Raw genomic sequence first — 18,285 nt, 5'->3', positions numbered from 1 at the left:
TACATGATGAAATGTTTTGTTTTTCACATATATCATTCAATTTTCATTCTTCTTATTAAAAAATGAAAAGAAAATTGGAGGTAGCCTTTATTGCAGTGAAAAGGGGGCATATCAGAACACAAAATTAGGATTATTTTATCCAACTAGATTTGAAATAAGTCGCCATGGGTTTACATAACATCAATAAACGATTGCAATACTGTATTAGTTTCTTTAAAAAAAAAATTCTTACATTTCAAAATAATTTTCTCTCCATGCATTATTTTTTTTTCTAAACACGCGACGTTGTTATACGTGAAAAAAGACAGCTTTTACTAATATCATGTAATATATATGGAAAAAAGAATATTTCGGGGGTTGCATTTAAATTATTCATAGACTAATTTTTTTTTAACTCAAGCTGATCCATGCATATTTAAGTCCTCAATAAAAAAAGGATGTGTATAAACACTTCAACATGTTCAACGAGAAAGACTAAAATCGTTTACTTTTGGTTGCAGTGTTTTTTTTTTAAACTCATAAATTGAAATAAAACAAGGTAAAATTAATGAATATGTACCACGAAATTGATACCTCAAAATAAATCATGTTCCAAAGTTGTTCATTAATTAAAAAAATATTTTTTAAAAACAGGTAAATAGTAGAAATACCAGCTTTCAACATGTATATTCTATAGATACTAGGTATCCAAGATCAAAACATTTAGCAATTTTTTTTAATTGTGACGTCACTGTGTTCATCGGCAGTCAAGGGTACTGTGACGTGCCTGAACGCTGCGTTAAAACGTATTTTACCTCGTTAAGCAACATGTTTTTCTCAATAATATTAATTTTTCACATTAGGAAAGTCCTGAAGGAGATATCCTTATTTTTCACAAGTAACTTTTATCGCGAAATGGCTATTTTATGGCAAATTGTGAGGTAACTTTATAAATGTTCCATTCCATATAAATTTGAACAAAAAAAATAATCATAAATCTGTTCAACTTTCGTAGAGATTTACATATAAATCCCAATAAAAACGTGATATTTCATTTTTCACAAGTAACTTTTATCGCGAAATGGCTATTTTATGGCAAATTGTGAGAATAATAATTCGCGATTGGACTGTTTATCGAGAGAATTTACATATAAATAAAAACGTGATATTTCATTTTGCAAGTGATGTTTCTTGTGAATTTATACAATAATTAATTCCTCGCATATAAATAGGAATCTAGTATCTACAGTTTCAAAGTTTTCAAGTTTGAGATATCAGGTTTCACTGTACGTGTATTGTCTAATTTAGTCTAAAATTTATTTACCTTACATGTATTAAAATCTGTTTGGTTAAATGAAATTTTCAATAGAAATTTTATAAATATACATCAGCAATAATTAATTCACTTGTAATTCTTTGCTTTAAAGGGAGGTGATTTGGATTGTAAAATAAATGAATGTGTGAAGAATAAACAGCAGCTGGATTCTAAGTTGATAATGGACTGGTTTGTTCAACTTTTGTTAGCAGTCCATTACATGCATCAGAGGCGTGTTCTCCATAGGGATCTAAAAACCAGGTATTAAGGCCTCCTGCATAATAATTTTTGTTAAGCTACAGACTTTAAGATATGTTTTAGCTATTCACAAGTGGGATATCCAGAAAACTTAAGCATTTGCTTGGCACATCTATGAATGCTTTATTCAAATACCTATACTGTATTTGCACTTGCATTTATACTTGGAAGAATGTAATTAAGCATCTACGGTAGTTTTATTTAAAATTGTGATGGACAACCAGAGAGCTACATTATGTTCTAATTCGTTTCACTCAAACGAACATAAATTATTTACAATCAAAACAAGAACACTTGTCTATATAGGAATGGAAGCACTTGCTTGCCAATATTTATTAGACGTATACATTTACAAAACACAAGTCTTCAATGGTACCGACTCTCTACCTTCCTTCTACAATATATCAAAAAATAATTAATCACACATCACAGTATAAAAATGCATTTTAACACAATCCTTTTATATGTCCTTACTTCACCAATTAAAAACATAATATATAATACATGTATGAACACAATTATGCTTCCCTAGCCGCCCAGGAAAACCATAGATAAAAAACAACATCGATTTATGTTGAAAAAGCTATGGAAACCTGTAAGTCCGCAGCAGTTGCGAGGTAAACAAAATGAATGGTGGACTCATTCTCACAAACTTACGTAAGTGTCATAAATTATAATGTACAATTAGTCGAATAGTTTAAGTAAAACCTATGCAAACCTATGCAAAATAAATGTAAGTTAGAACTATCTGTAAACACATTTCGACTATATGTAGCTATTATGTTCCATTTTACATCAAATTATCTAGAGCGACTTAGCAAATTGTTTTCCATCTTTGACAATTAATCTGTTGTGTACAAAACTTTTAATTTTCTTATGATGAAAACATTTTTTTTTTTAAACTTTCTTTATTAAACAAAATACAAGTAAGAGGGTGAAGTAAGAGGGTGGGTGGGTGTGAATGTCGCAAAGCAAAGCCTTCGAATGAGTTAAAAGCATGATTGAATTGAATACCTGTTCACCTGTTTAACAGGTATCGGCCTTTAAATACTGACCAATAGCTACTGTCGCGATTATAAGCACATAATAAACAAAAGCACGTGTTCCTAGTACATATGATAAATTAATGAGCCACCCACTGAAAAAATGTATATTTATTGTGCACAAATATGCATATTTTTCCTAGATTTATTTCTCTGTATATTTAGGATGCCACCTCAAAATTTTACTAATTTTGTGTTCCTAGCATATTCTTTTACTTCTTCCACAATAAAGCAATCTTCAGAATCAAGGGATGTTAATTAATGCTGCTAATTTGGTTGGCAAAACAATTTAGTGTAGGTCACTTTGTATATGCCATTTTGTTTGGTAGTAGTAAAAGATTATTAAAGGATTGTACAGTTAGTAATATTTTGAACTATACAGAGAAATCAGGATGGTCGCTCAATCAGGGACATGTTGAATATTTTTAGCTCACCTCGACAAAGTCGAGATAAACTTATGCTATACCCCCCGCATTGGCATAAGCGTTATATTTTTAGGTGCAGGTCCATTCCCAAATAACCTGTAAGCCCTAACTGGACCAAACTTGCATGGATGATGCATCTAGGAATGGACACTACCAGACTTGCTTTGGATGCTGGATCTGACCTACATTTTCCAGATGAGTGACCAGGTTAAAGATTTTGGAGCAGGTCCATTCCCAAGTAACTGTTAGCCCTACCTGGACCAAACTTGCCTGGATGATGCATCTAGGGATGGACACTACTAGACTTGCTTTGAATGCTGGATCTGACTTGCGTGTACATTTTCTAAACGAGTGACCAGGTTAAAGTTTTTGGAGTAGGTCCATTCCAAAGTAACTATAAGCCCTACCTGGATCAAACTTGCATGGATGATGCACCTAGGGATGGACACTACTAGACTTGCTTCGGATGCTGGATCTGACTTACATGTACATTTTCTTAACGAGTGACCAGGTTAAAATTTTTGGAACAGGTCAATACCCAATGAACTTTAAGACCTGTTTAATCAGAACTTGCATGAATATTTTGTCAGGATAAATACTAACTGTTAAGAAAATATGATGTGAGATTTGCATTACTTAAACTGACAACATTCGTCAAGGTGAGCTTCATAATCTTTGATTACCTATATTTTTTGTATATAATTATTTTGTTTTTCAGAAATATTTTTCTTCGACAAAATATGATTAAGATAGGAGATTTTGGAATATCACGAATCTTGATGGGTACCACAGATTTAGCGTCAACTTTCACAGGAACTCCTTATTATATGAGTCCAGAAGTGTTAAAGCATGAAGGATATAATTCTAAATCAGACATTTGGTAGGCAAATTAAATTTCAATATTTCATGAATGATGATTAAATGTAATTTTCTTCTATTTTGTCAAAATATTAAGTTATTTTATCTGATGTAGTCATCGTAAGTTGATAGTGTGGATCATTACTGGGTACTGTAGATCACTAAATTTTCGCGACACCTTATTTTCGCAAGATAGTCATTGACTCTTGATTAGCGAGACAAAATTTTTCGCGAATTGTGGTTATTGCTCTATATATTCTTAAGGAATACTTTTATACGCTAGAATTAAATTTTCGCGAGCACACAGTCTCGCGTAATTACATGAAAATAAAGTTCTCGCGAATAAAAAGTGATTTACAGTATATTAGACTCAGTATATTACGAGATTTGTTATTTTGAAGGGCAATTCCTGATTTTTGGTAAAGTATAAAATTGTTGTTACAGGTCTATAGGTTGTATACTATATGAGATGTGTACACTGGAGCATGCCTTTGATGGGAAGAGTCTGATGGCAGTAATGTATAAGATTGTAGAGGGAGAGGTCCCAAAACTACCTGATAAGTTTGCAGAACTAAACAACGTATTAAAACTGTAAGCACCTGTATAAACCTTTTATAATATATTATGAATTTTTTCTAGAGAGAGTTGTTACACTTCGGTGAAGTTATTTTATATGAGTTTTATAAAGTAATTTTATTGGCATTTCTTTAGCAATTGCAATTATGTCAAGTTTACAAAACTATTTTGTATATCATATTCCCAAATTAGAAGTACAACAGTTATTCTGAAACAGTCTATAATTTCAGTTTTTATACTGAAATACTTGCCTAAAAATTAAAATTATATTTTTAAAAGACAAAGCTTTAAGATTTCTTGAATGTGTGTTTTACTGTTTTAAACTTTTAAATTAAAGGTATGAATTCATAATAATATTTTATTACCATCCTATAGAATGTTGTCTAAAGATCCTGATAAAAGACCTTCAGCTACAGACTTGTTAAAAGTTCCTATGATCAAGAACCATATTGCGGTAAGGATAGTAATGCAAATGCAAAGGTACTGTAATGTATGCATTAAGATATTTTTTAGCTTTAAAACTCATTTTTTTTTTAGACAGGTATTGATTTATATTTAAAATAACATTTGCTCATTGCAGTGATAACCATTGATCATGGCAACCATTGTATTATGGATTTTAGTTTCATATATCACTTCAGAAATGTGCGCCAAGTTTCATAAAAATCCTAGACTTAGCATGCCACACTCCCTATACATGTATAAGAGTTGAATTGATAAATCAGTATAGTGTTTGAAGGATTTGTTTTGAGCACCAGAAGGCAGAAAATAAATGTTTTAAAACTGTTACATGCTGTAAAAATGGACTAATGTCTGGTATCAACATTAATTGTCAGGTAATCTTATCATCTTTCATTTATTGCAAGTCATTACTTTCAGAAACTGTCAAAAGAATTTCATGCCAAAAGTCAAGAAAACAGTAGCAGAGATGCTGAAGATATTGCAAAGTTACTGTAAGGACCAAAGCTTTTATATTTATTGTTTGTAAGTGTTAAGTGTATTGGAATTATTGGGTTTTTAAAATGGAATCAATTTGATTTTTTGCCAGCACGGAAAAGTCTTACTTAAGTGACTTAAAGTCCAGGGAGGAGGAGGTGAAATTAAAAAACTTGCCCCCCAGAGAAAGAATGAGATTAAGGAAACTCCAGCAAGCTGATATGGAGGCTAAAAGGCTCAGGTTAGTCTGTTTTTCTTTAACTTTGACAGTGTGATTACTTCTGTTTCTCTATCAGTTTTTATGGATGAACAGATGAAAGCAGACTTCTTTGGTATCTATGAAATAGCTACAATATATTGTACCGGTATCTGCTATAAATCTATTATTTCCTTTTCTTTTCATTGTGAGGATTTTGAAATTCTAATTTTGATGTAAATTTTTCAGAGAGGTGGCAAAAGTGCAATTAAAAGAAAATCAGGAAAGAAACTCCAGAATACAGAGTACTCTCCATAAATCCAGTGTGAGTAAACTAGGACAGACTTGCTGATTTCAGAAATACAAAATAAACCACATGAAATACTGATTTTAGAAATCAGAAATACATGTATACCATTTGAAATGCTACTGATGTTCATTATATTATTCCCAGTAAGGTACAATCACTATTTTTTATAGCCTTTCTGTATCTATCTAATGGATATTTAATAAAACGTCTTTTATGCAGAAATAATAAATCTTTTTATATTGTATATGATATGCAGTTTATTGCAATTAATTGTATATATTTTTTTAAAATAAGATGAGAATTTTTTAATCTTTACAGGTGCCTGCATGGGCTGGGGGATCCGGTGAGGGGGAGATGTTTAAAGCAGCCCTGACAGTGAAGGGAGGGCCTACTATAGCAGCTGAAGGTCAGAAGAGTCGGTTTGGGTCCCGCACTGCACCCAGTGAGTGTTTGCGTGGCACTATTCCACTTTACCTAATTAAAATCACAGGAAAATCCTCAAACAAATTAATAAGATGGTAGAATAATTTAATTAACAGTTATTTTGAATTCACACTTATTTTTTTTTTATATTAATCTATATAAAAATGTCAAATTTTAATAAATTCATTCAGTGTAACTGAAATGTTTTTTCTTGAACAGAGGAACTAGGTAAAACAGTGATGTTCATTGTGCCTTACCTAACAAAGTGTTTTTACATTTTATATTCAGAAAGTTAAGCATTAATTTAAATTTAAATTAAAGAAAAACACTCTTAATATGATACTTAATTTTTGTAATAAAAGGTATTAAAATGTCATTTTTAACATCATAAATATTCATTTATTTTATATTGTCATTTTTAACATCATAAATATTCAGTTAAAATACTAACCTGATGCTAGATTTCTTTGATGTGATTTTGCATTCCTTTTACATTGAATTGACTGTGATTGTTTGCTATAAATGAACACTAAATTGCACTGTTTTATACCCATACAGTATCTAAGCCATGAAACTGAAATCAAATTGAAATGCATACAACATAATTTGATAATTATTGAAACTTTACATTTAAAATTTAAACTTGTTACCCTGCCCTTTTCAGAAAAAAAGCATGTATTTGATTTTAAGAACACATGTCTTCTTTCAGTTTTGATTAACGAAGATGACGAAGAAAGTGATGATGATGCTGACATAGTCATGCCCCTTTCCAAAACATTGACTGTCCCCCGATCAGTTAGTAATCCTGATGAACGACCTATAACCCCCCTCAAAGATAAAATGATTTATGACATCAGAAATTCTTCACTAGATTTTAAAGATGGTAAGCCCTACCAAGAATATCTTCTCTGAAATCTTTTATGTTTTTTGTAGGATTATCTCCCCATTGTTCACACTTTTCTTTGCACCAATCTAACCAAACTCTTATTGAAAAATGTCAGTATAACCTTTCTTTTGCAAATGAAATTTCTTTCTTTTTCTTGTTGTACATGTGTAATTTAAAACTTATATATGCCCTTTTAATTTTTTTTATGAATTATTTATAAATGTAATCCAATATTGAAATTATTTATTATAAATATGTTATTTTTAATTTTGTCAGTGGCACTGTTGAAGGTTATTTAAAGTTTCAATAAATTTTATCAGTTTATAAAAGAAAACTCATAATCTGTACATGCATTTATTTTAAGTTCCTTAATGTAAAATTTTCCAAGAGTTTTTCATTAAGTATTGATTTTTTACACAAAAAATTACATTTCTGCATATACCAGGGGTAGTTTTTCTTATATAATCCTTTTTGGAAAAAAAATAATTTTCCAATTTCAAATGTTTAAGTGTTTGGATCTTTTCAAAACGTTTAGAAACTGGTTTAAAAATCAGAATGTTATTGAAATTTAGAATATTTTTCAAACATTACGAAGATATACAAAACAGATATTGAGGAACGTCTCGTCTGACCTTAAGTTTATGTAATAAGGTATAATTGATTTTCATTTACATATAAGTGAAATTATTATTTGAGCATATCTAGGATATTTTTTCTGCCCAAGAGTGGATCTCTATGAAAGATTATTTTCCACTGACTTGGTGGAGTGTTTATAAAGTTTTATCAAATAGATTGAATACTCAGTAGATGCAGGGATAATGCCCCTCACATTATCCCCCTGGATCTGCTGATTTATTGAATTTCACAATCCTTTTTGAAACACAACATTGTTGTAAAGCATAACCTGTAAGATTTGTTTGTTTACTGTTTAGGAATACCAGAGAACCCTGAACTTGCTGACACCTACTACTCACAGTTTGATAATGATTTCTCTGGAGACGATTCTGAATCGGATGAAGCTGGAGAAACTGTCATAGAGAGGACAGTAAAAGCCAATAAATCTAAGGCATCTCCTTATCAGGGTACAGAAAAATCTAGGGCATCTTCAAATCTGGGGACTCTTGTTGATGATGAGGACCAGTTATACAATATTATGCAGGATGTGTTAGCCAAAGGCGATGATGCAGGTCAGAGAACTAGTTTATTGGACAGCTATATTTCATGTATTCAAATTAAATGGCAAACAAGGCAACTTCTCTACTTAACTTCTGTTATGCAGTACTTTTCAAAGCTGACCTTTAAAATTTAGAAATTTAGCAATAGGGTGTAATTGCTCATAAATTCAGATTGTTTAAAATGAAATGCTAGAAATTGTGAGAAATGTATACTGCAAAGTACATGTACTTTACATTCACTTGATAGTCTTCAATCATGCCTCTGTCTAGAAGGAAATTCTGTGATAATATAAGAAAATAGAAGAGAGTTTTCTTTTGTTATTTCCTGCTTAGTTAAAATTTATACATTCTGATTAATAGTTACTAAGCTGGTGGTAAACTACAGTACAGTACCACATAACATAATTTATCACTTGATGAGCTGGTGGATAATGCTAACTCTGATGACACCTTTATAAGGCTTTGATGAAATCAATCTAATGAAGAATTATTTTATGTATTGGGCTAATGCTTGGACAAGATATACAAATTTGCTTAAAATATCAAGAAAAGACTTGTAAATTTAATACATATCATTTAGAAAAAAATATAGATAAGAGGAAATATAAGAAATGAAACTAGTTATCAATGTTGAAGTGGAAGTAGGAGTTTACCTTCAGCTATAATACATGTAAAACCTTTTGCTTCATGTTGTCTTAATGTCCTGAAAATAATAATTGCACTTTTTTTCTGTTATTCAAAGGAAAATTTAATCATGTTTTATTGTGTAATTTCAGAGTCTACAATGTCTTTGGCAGATGACAAGGCAGCTGGTGCATTTGGACCTGTTGTGCGGGAACAAAAAATCAAAAACCTGACAAAGTAATCTATTTTTAGGTCACCTCAGGTGACCTATTGCTATCCGTTTTCGTCCGTCGTCGTGTGTCGTGCGTCGTGTGTCGTGTGTCAACATTTAAACATTTTCAGCTTCTTCTCTGAAACCACTGAACCAATTTCAACCAAATTTGGTACACAGCATCTATGGGTGAAGGGGAACAAAAGTTGTGAATTTCATGGTCCCTGCCCCCCTGGGGCCTGAGGGGTGGGGCCAAAACCACTAAAATTATTGCAATCTTTAAAAAATCTTCTTCTTTACTCCTGGACATCAAGCAGTCAAACTGTTGGCATGAATGTAATGAGCATTGAGTCCTCTACCAAAATTGTGAAATTCATGGCCCCAGGGTCAGGGGTTCTAGTGCTAGGGCGGGGCTATATAGATTATATAGTGAAAATGCATTATTTCTTTGAACATCTTCTTCTCTGCTCCTGAGTATTAAATAAGCTAACTAAGTACAAAGTTATGATGAGCAGGAGTGCTTCTTCCAGATTTGTGAATTTTATGGCCCCAGGGTCAGGGGTTCTGATGTTAGGGCGGGGCTCTATAGATTATATAGTAAAAATACATTTATTCTTCGAAAGTATTTTCATTTGCTTCTGGGTTTTATGCCAATGATCCAAGTATGTATATTTATGATGAAGAAAGGCATCCAGCAAAGTGGTTTTTATGCCCCCTGGGTCAGAGCAGAGGGGGGGGGGGAGGTACATAGTCTGAAAATAAATTAATGCTTTGAAATCTGCTCTTTCCTATTAATCAACCATTTTATGATAAAATTTGCAAAATTTTGAAATATGTGGGCCCTGGGTCAGTGGTTCCTTTGGGGGTGAGGTACACAACTGGTTATAAAGTGGAAGTGCATTTTCTCTTTGTTACTCTTATTTACCTCTGGGTATTAAGTAAATAGAGTAAGCATGCTAAGTTAATAATTATGATAAGCAATGGTGCCTCTTTCAAAATTGTGAATTGTGAATTTCATGGCCTCTGGTTTAAAACACGACCAAATTTAATTGTTTGAAAGTTGTTACACAATACTCAGGTGACCTATAAGGCCCGCGGGCCTCTTGTACTATTCTATGTTCTCTATAAAGTAGGCATACAAACATTTTAAAGCTGATTTTACAATTAATGCAGATTTTGATATTTGAATATAAACTTTTGTTTTGTAAAATCCTTTTGTTCTAAAATTCAGTGAAATCCTATGCATTAATGTACATCAAATGCATTTAATAGCAATGCTGAAATATCAAGGTAGTTGTAAAAAAGGTTTTAACTTGTTTTCAAATTCAGTAAGATCCTTTGCATTAAAGTACAAATGCATCTAAAAGCACTTCTGAAATATCAAGGTAATTGTAAAAATGAAAATGTTACACCTTGAAGGCACAGGTGATATTTAAGTAAAGACATCTATTTTCTTTGAAAACTTTCCTAGATTTACTTTATAGTGATCAATATTCTGTTGGTTGTTGGAATGACTTATTCAAGTTAAGAATTAGGCACTGACATTTTTATTTAAACTGATGTTGGTAATCAATTAGAATTGGGTTAATTCAAAATACATTCACCTGTCTAACTCCACATAAAAAGAAGACTTGTACTTAAAAGCACTTGAAAAGCTTTTGAAGATTACACAGTATCCTCGAGGAACCTATTTCGGTGGTATTAACCAACTACGTGATAAAATAATGTTAACGAGATCGCTGAAAATAAAACAAATGTCACTAACCTCTTAAGGACTCTCTATTTAATCAATTATATCCATATTATCTAATTTAAAAAACTTTAATTTGTTTTTCTCGCGATTTCTTAATTCCTTGTTGTTTACGTAAGCAAAACTGTTGAGGTACTTAAATCGGTGGTATGGTACTTTTCAAAAGTTTTTACCCTTATAGCACGAACCACAGACATAAACTTATGTATAACGAATATTAAATTGTATTAATGAAAAAAGGGATAAATTATAATTTTATCCAAGTTTTATTTATTGTGACAGGGACAAATAAATTCATCCCCACGTCTTATTACTTTTGTTTTACAGCAAAACTGCAAGTGGGTCCAATGGTTACATTTTTCAATGCTACACTGAGCCCACTTTACAAAAACTACTAAGTCACATTCCTTAATCTCCTCAGGCCAAAAGTGTTTACAAACACAGCATTTCTCTTTTTCATCATCGGTATCATCGATATCAGAGGACTCAGGTTGTTTGGAAATGCTGTGTTTTCTTTTCTTTCCACATAATTCCTTACGTGTAGAACATGTAGAAGTAGTTTTTTCTTTTCTTTTTGACGTTTGTTTTGTTTCAGAGTAATTTTTCATTTCTTGCAAAACACCGTCTTCTGTAATTGGTTTACCACTTACAACTTTGCTAATGTTTCTTCTTTCAGTAAGAACAGATTTTGTTTTGTTCAAAATAGGATTTGTGTGTACCTTAAAGAAGGATTTAGGATCAGATATTGTGCTTGATTTTGCTTGAGTTGAAGAAGTCGAAGAAGTTGCATCTTGATCTGGACATTGTTCTGCTGCGGAAAAAACTACAGATGGTGCAAAATAGGAACTGTCCACTGCATTTTTATCCAATGGAAAAATTCCAGCGCGTCGAAATGAGGACTGCAAATTTCCTTGTGAAAGCGCATGTGCATAAGCTTTACAAGCTAACGAGCAAATATTATATCTTGTAATTTTTGAAGATGGATTTTCACGTAAAAATTTATGGCATTCTGCATTATAGATTTTTTGAAATGGGCCGAAACATCCAAGGTCAAGAGGTTGAAGAACATGGCTGGTATGGGCAGGCAGAACAAATAAAACAATATTGTGTCGCTTTGCCCAGTCAACAAGCGTTAGATTGATGTGGGACTTGTGTCCATCGTAAAGAATGAGGATGGGTTGGTTTTCATTCGGTCTTTGAACATATTTAAGAAAATGTTCAGATAAGTAAGTCTGAAAGACTGCAGAGTTCGACCAACCACTGTCTGTCACTGTGCCTTGAGCGCCCTCCGATGCACCATCCATCAATTCCTGTCTCATTCGAGCCCCTTGGAAAACGAAATACGGAGGCATCTGTGTGCCTAACGCATTGCCACAACCTATGACAGTTACTGTAGAAGATCTGGGTGATGTTATAGCAGGTGTTGTTGACATCTTAGAACCCACAATACAGGGTGGTCTGTGTTCTGTTTGTAGCCCCTTTTCATCTATGTTGTATATGCACTGAGGTTTATCAACTAGGTCGTACTTCTTAAGAATGGTTTCTAATTCATGATAGTAATTTGAGACTACTTCTTCCGAAGTTGACTTTGCCCTGGCAGCCGATAATGCTCGAGGCTTTGAAACATTAAGCTCTGGCCACCGCTGCATAAAGCCCTTGAACCATTTCATTGAAAACGGATGATTTCTATCACGTTTCTGCAAACTGCAGGCATATTCTGAGGCCATGTTTACCACTTCTGTTCTGGTGTATCCGTAGCCACAACTGGCCATTACCTTTAAATGTTCAACCAATGCAGCTTCTTCCTCTTGGGAAAGAATGCCAAATCTGTTAATTTTTCAGGGTCAACTCTCCCCAATGCTCTTTGTCTCAGTGTGGTTTCCGGAACACAGTATACCCTAGCTGCTTTCCATACAGACATTCGATGCTCCTTAATTGCATGATAGGCATCTGTCATAGACGTTGGGGAGTAGGGTCTGTATTTTTTTGTTATTTTATCTGATGCAATCTATAAAGAAATAAAATTATTTATTTACTATTTATTTTTATTTATTTATTTATTTATTTATTTATTTATTCAATCATTCATTCATTCATTCCACATGATACTATATATACTTTTACTAGCTTTCTTTAGATTTTTGAACTAATTTCTATGTAATTGTTTAATTTCTAACAATAAACCAAGACAATTATATTTGTCAAAACACTCAAAAACATATAACAGACACTAACTTTTGGACATCCCTGTATTTCTACTTAATTATGCTAGCCACATGACAGTCACGTGACTTGAAGGCGCAGACGGTAAGCTGCGTCTACAGTATGTATTTCGATTAATTATTGCTTAAAAATCTATATTTAGAAGGCAATTACATTTAGATATTTTTAGCATTAAGAAAATATGGTATTTTACGTTAATATGACAATAACAGCTATTTACTTACACTTTTCTTTGACATTTCGAGTTTTTTTTCGCAGAGTCATAAGCTTCCGTGTTTACAATCACTACGCAAAAATCGATGACGTCAGATCTCGCACTATAAGAAAACGCGCGTGCCCAACGGGAAATACCACCGATTTAGGAACCCCACCGAATTAGGACCCTTGACGATAAAAGACTCCAGTAACCTTGACCTCTCAACTCTGAGGATTATGAATATCATATCTTCAAACTGTGGCAACCAATGTTACTTTCCAGATTATGCATAATAAGATGCTTACAATATGTAAGAATAATTAACATTAACACAGTGCACTTCTTTGTTTTCAAGCATTTCTCTTTCTTTTTTTTGAAATATGTGTAGAAATAGGTAAAACATTAAAATAAGAACAAAATAAAAGAAATTTTCAAATTAAGCAAATTAACAGTGTCTACTGGAGATTTTTCAATGTCTCTGGGAAAATTAACTTGGTATATAAATTTATTTCATTTTGAAACGTCTTTGGGCCCAGTTCAGGTTGTTACCCATATATAGGAGTTTCTGAATACTACACTAAACAGATTTTTTTAAAAAGTCCTTAATTTGTCAAATTGATATTAAAAATATGGCACCTTTTCAAAAGAAGTTCGAAAAAATTGCATTATTTATAATTAAAAAAGACAAAACATGTAATTTATTGGATACATTATTTTCTTGTAAGGGAGTGTAAGAGGATCTTGGGCGAGGAGGCGTTCCAGAAGGCGTATGATTACCTGAAACAGGCACGGTACCTGAAGACTTCCTCAGTGGACTCAGAGGAAACCATCATGCAGGGTCTGCGAGAATTTGTCAAGAACCCCAGTGACTGCTTCCTCGTGGACCAGCTTCTCTTTCTGGAGGAGCAGGCTAAAATCCCATTCTGACCCACAGGATCTCAAATTCTCACTCTGCAATGTGTGATTTTTAACTGAGGCCAATTCAACTGTCTTCTTGATCACTGTCTTAAAAGTATTCACTATTGTGAATTTATCTGAAACATGGGTTGCCAGAGTGGTATCAAGAGAAATGAATGTTATACATTTATTCTTGCATCTGTGGAAAAACCATCTTCCAGACATCTGGAAATGACTATTTATCAAGAACTTAAGAAGAAATGTGGTTATTAACTGTCATCAGATGGAGAAATAGATGATGTAGCCGTCCAGAATGACCTTTGAGTATGATGTAACCGTCCAGAATTACATTTCAAGCTGTGTCTTGACTCCATGCAGCTCACAATATTATTGTTTTTAAGTGCTTCAGTTTTATATGTACCTGTTCATTGTTCAAACTATGTTTGAGCATCTTTCATCTGTGATATGACACATAAGAAAGCCATACATTCCAAGTGTGTAACAAACTGACAAACCCATTGTAAACAAACCATAATATTATAACAGAGTGTATAAAAGGATGCAACAAACTGACAACTGACAAACCAATTGTAAACAAACCATACATATTATCTATGATATATTACAGAGTGTATAAATGTGTACAAACAAACTGACAAAGCATTGTAAACAAACAATAAGTATTATCTATGATACATGTACACTGTATTACAGAGTGTATAAATGTGTGTGCTGCTGAGGCGTGTTTTTCTCTTGCATAATGTCCAACTACTGCTGGCTTTGTCCTACAAGATTGTATGTTAGTGACAGATAGTAGAGGAGGTTGTGAATTCTTAGATTACCATATACATTATATCCTCCATAAACCTTTTATTTTTTCTGTTGAGCTTTTGTATTCATCATTCTTATAACAAGCTTTTTTGTCTTATTTATACACCTATTTTCCCAGTGTTAATGTTTTTGCCAAGTTACAATACTATTTTTATATTTACAGTGTAAGCTCATTCATTTCTGTCTCATTTATTGTGTTCATTCTAATCACCATGCAATAATGTTTCCTGTCTAGACTCATGAATATAATCATTAATTTAATCAAAATTTTGCTGTATGATTATACAGAAAAACAGAAAGTTGCAGGGTTTGAACTTAATAAAATCATGGTATAAATGAATCCAATGCAGTATATATTTTTTGTGAAGAATTTTATTATGTTAGAAGGAGGCATTAAGAAACAATATTTTTCAGTAAATATGGTGATGTCCCACTAAATGATATATATATAGCTGCAAACCATATGTTCATGTAACCATATTCAATGAAACAAAGTTGTTTATTATTGTATACCATACAGCAGGTTTGTTAAGCAGGTATAAAATTCAGTTTGCTGAAATATATAATTTGTCAATAAGGCCATAATAAAAATAATTTTGATGAATTTTTTTTATTTCTGTTTTTCATCGTCTTAATTCTGATCGGGATCGGTATTCATCTACCATACTACTTTTGTTTTAAATCCCGCGAAAGTCGACATGATTTTGACAGCTGAAAAGATGATAATTGCTGTAATACATGCGTATATATTTTAAACAAGGGTCATTGGTTGAAAAAGATTGGTAATGATGTGAAGTAAGAGATATAATTGAATCTTTACTATGACTTTTATTTGGGTATCGTAGATAAAATTACACCAATTGACCAGGTCAATAAAAAAAACTTCAAAATTGATCAAATAAAAAATATAAAATAAAAGCCGCCCGCCCGCCTCGATTTTTAAAAAAATTCGGATGAGAATCTAGCAATTTGTTTATTATGGCCTAATTTTGATGATTTTTTTTGGTTGAACATATTTCAAGGATGATACACAAAAGAGGCTGGTGAAAAGTGTTTTAAAAAATTACTTTTGAATACTGATTTATGCTCCAGAAGTTAAAGCTAAAGCCAATACTAGTTGAAAATATGTTGTTTCATAACAACATTATCAATGTTATCTTGCTTGTTTTTAGTACTTTTGTGCAACGGTGTATTAAGAAATGAAAATTAGGAGGGGTATCACAAAAACCAACTAGAGGTAATGTGAGCACTAACCTCACTAAATGATAACACCCCCCCCCCCCCCTGATTATAATGGCTAAGTCCATGTTTTGCTCAGGGAGAACCGAAATAAGTGTCAGATTAAAAAATAAAATAGGCATTGCACAAGGGCATTGTGTAATAAAATTCAATGAAATGTCATTAAATTTTATTCAGTGAAATAGCAGTTGCGGAAAAAGATGGGTACCTTTCAATATTATAGAAAGAATGGCAGTTTCTACGTTTTGTTTTAGAAAACCCAATATATGTGTTGGATCAAAAAGTAAAATAGGAGGTGCACAATGGCACTGTATAACAAAGAATCTCTGAAAGGAGATGGGTGAACTTAACGTGCAAAAAACTCACAAGCTTTAGATATATAAAAATCATTCAAATTGTGATTTTATAGCATTCTCATCACTGATTTTTGTAAATTCATGATAAACAAAAAGTTTTGAGGAAAATTTTTCGTTAAAATTTATTCTTTTATAATGAAAAATAATGTGGTATCCATTGGGTTCAAAAATCCTGATTTGCACTCTCTGTTGATAACCACTATGCTACACAAGTCCTGATGAAGTGTGGCATTTAAATCATGTTTGTGATATGACCATTGACTTAAGGGACTTCAAGTATTTCTCGAAAAGATACGAAAGTTATGGCATAAACTTATATCTTTAAGGTATAGTGGGTCATTGCTCCATAATTTTGGAAACCAAAATATGTATGTTTTATGCCAACTTTGAGGACTACCTTTCAAAAAAAATGTATAAAAAAATAGTGTTATAGTGTGAAAAAAGGACTCGTTGTGTCCTCTTTCGTGTGTGTATAATATTTCATAGGCAAATAACTTCAATTTTCATGAGATTTTTGCAAGTTGTAGAGATTTTACATAAAGTATACAGGTGAAATATTAAGAAAAATTTTGATATAATCGAGATTTAATTTTTGACCTACATGTTTGTTGCGCTATGGGCTTATCTCTCGTCATGTTCACCCATCTCCTTTCGTTTAATTTTATTCAGTGGTATAAGAGGAGTTACGGATGCAACTGCACCTCCGATTTTACTTTTTGATCTGGCACTTATTCCTGGTCTCCCAGAGCAAAACATGGACTTTGTCATCATAATATATGGACATAGGCGTATCATTTAGTAGTTTACATCGTAATTACTTTGCCATGATTGATCATGTTATTAATATGTTTGTATTTCCACGGAGTGCTGTTTATATTTGTTTTAGATCCTGACCTCATCTAACTAAAATATGAATAGAATGTTTTATGTAAGAATATATACCGTAGTTATTTTTTTTTCTCGGGTTTCCTTGAGGTCAAATATATACCACGTAATCCAAAAGGTCTTGTCAAAATTAATACACGTGCAAAAATATAAAGCTATATCACTTCTGGCGTAAAAATTACGACCAAAGTTATAAGATATACACGCTAGAAACGGTGTCAGATTATACATGTACAAACGGAGGCATTACTTTCGTTGAACGAAAGTCAATGCATATGATTTGTCATCTTTAAAACGCATTTAATTTCAGTTGAGTATAATTTACATCATTTTCGTAACTCGATTTCATTAATACTAGATTATTGTGAGCACTGAGTTTACTACATGATAACTCCGCATCCAATATATATTGATATGGCAAAGTCCATGGTTTGCTCTGGGAGACCAGGATCAAAAAATAAAATAGGAGGTGCACAATGGCATTATGTAATAAAGAATCTATGAAAGTATCGTTAAATTTTATACAGTGGTATAGCAGGAGTTGCAGATAAGAGATGTGTACCCTTCAAAATTATAGAAAGGATGCAGTGTCCATGTTTTGCTATGTGACAACTCAAAATATGTGTCGGATCAAAAAATAAAATAAGGTGGACAATGGTATTAAATTACATAACAAAGATTCTGTGAAAGTTT

General features: G+C 32.4%; 1 protein-coding gene across 3 annotated transcripts; it reads left to right on the top strand.

Moving 5' to 3' along the window:
* Positions 1 to 1,410: 1,410 nt before the first annotated feature.
* Positions 1,411 to 15,668, top strand: LOC134267676 (serine/threonine-protein kinase Nek11-like). Of its 3 annotated transcripts, none has more exons than XM_062749891.1 (12): positions 1,411 to 1,555; positions 3,739 to 3,900; positions 4,323 to 4,469; positions 4,830 to 4,908; positions 5,334 to 5,407; positions 5,503 to 5,631; positions 5,836 to 5,911; positions 6,215 to 6,338; positions 7,029 to 7,202; positions 8,138 to 8,287; positions 9,178 to 9,241; positions 14,110 to 15,668. In XM_062749891.1, the coding sequence occupies exons 1-12, from the start codon at positions 1,476 to 1,478 to the stop codon at positions 14,309 to 14,311; spliced, it is 1,461 nt and encodes a 486-aa protein (XP_062605875.1). In that variant the 5' UTR covers positions 1,411 to 1,475; the 3' UTR covers positions 14,312 to 15,668. The 3 variants fall into 3 exon arrangements, with proteins under 3 accessions (XP_062605875.1, XP_062605874.1, XP_062605873.1); XM_062749890.1 differs by having other exon boundaries at positions 9,157 to 9,241; XM_062749889.1 differs by having other exon boundaries at positions 8,138 to 8,392; positions 9,157 to 9,241; positions 14,110 to 15,667.
* The last annotated feature ends 2,617 nt before the right edge of the window (positions 15,669 to 18,285 follow it).

The sequence above is a fragment of the Saccostrea cucullata genome, unplaced genomic scaffold (assembly GCF_032062105.1).
Source record: "Saccostrea cucullata isolate Sc308-1 unplaced genomic scaffold, CSIRO_AGI_Scuc_v1 ctg2518, whole genome shotgun sequence".
In the NCBI taxonomy this organism is placed as follows: Eukaryota; Metazoa; Mollusca; class Bivalvia; order Ostreida; family Ostreidae; genus Saccostrea; species Saccostrea cuccullata.
Note: the sequence above shows the minus strand (reverse complement) of the source record. Positions and strands in the feature narration are given on the sequence as shown.

Excerpts from the sequence above, each read along its gene's own strand:
- LOC134267676 (XM_062749889.1), top strand. The coding sequence starts at position 1,476 with ATGGACTGGTTTGTTCAACTTTTGTTAGCAGTCCATTACATGCATCAG. Across the intron at positions 4,909-5,333 it reads TGATCAAGAACCATATTGCG|AAACTGTCAAAAGAATTTCA; the intron begins GTAAGGATAGTA and ends CATTACTTTCAG. Across the intron at positions 7,203-8,137 it reads TTCACTAGATTTTAAAGATG|GAATACCAGAGAACCCTGAA; the intron begins GTAAGCCCTACC and ends TTTACTGTTTAG.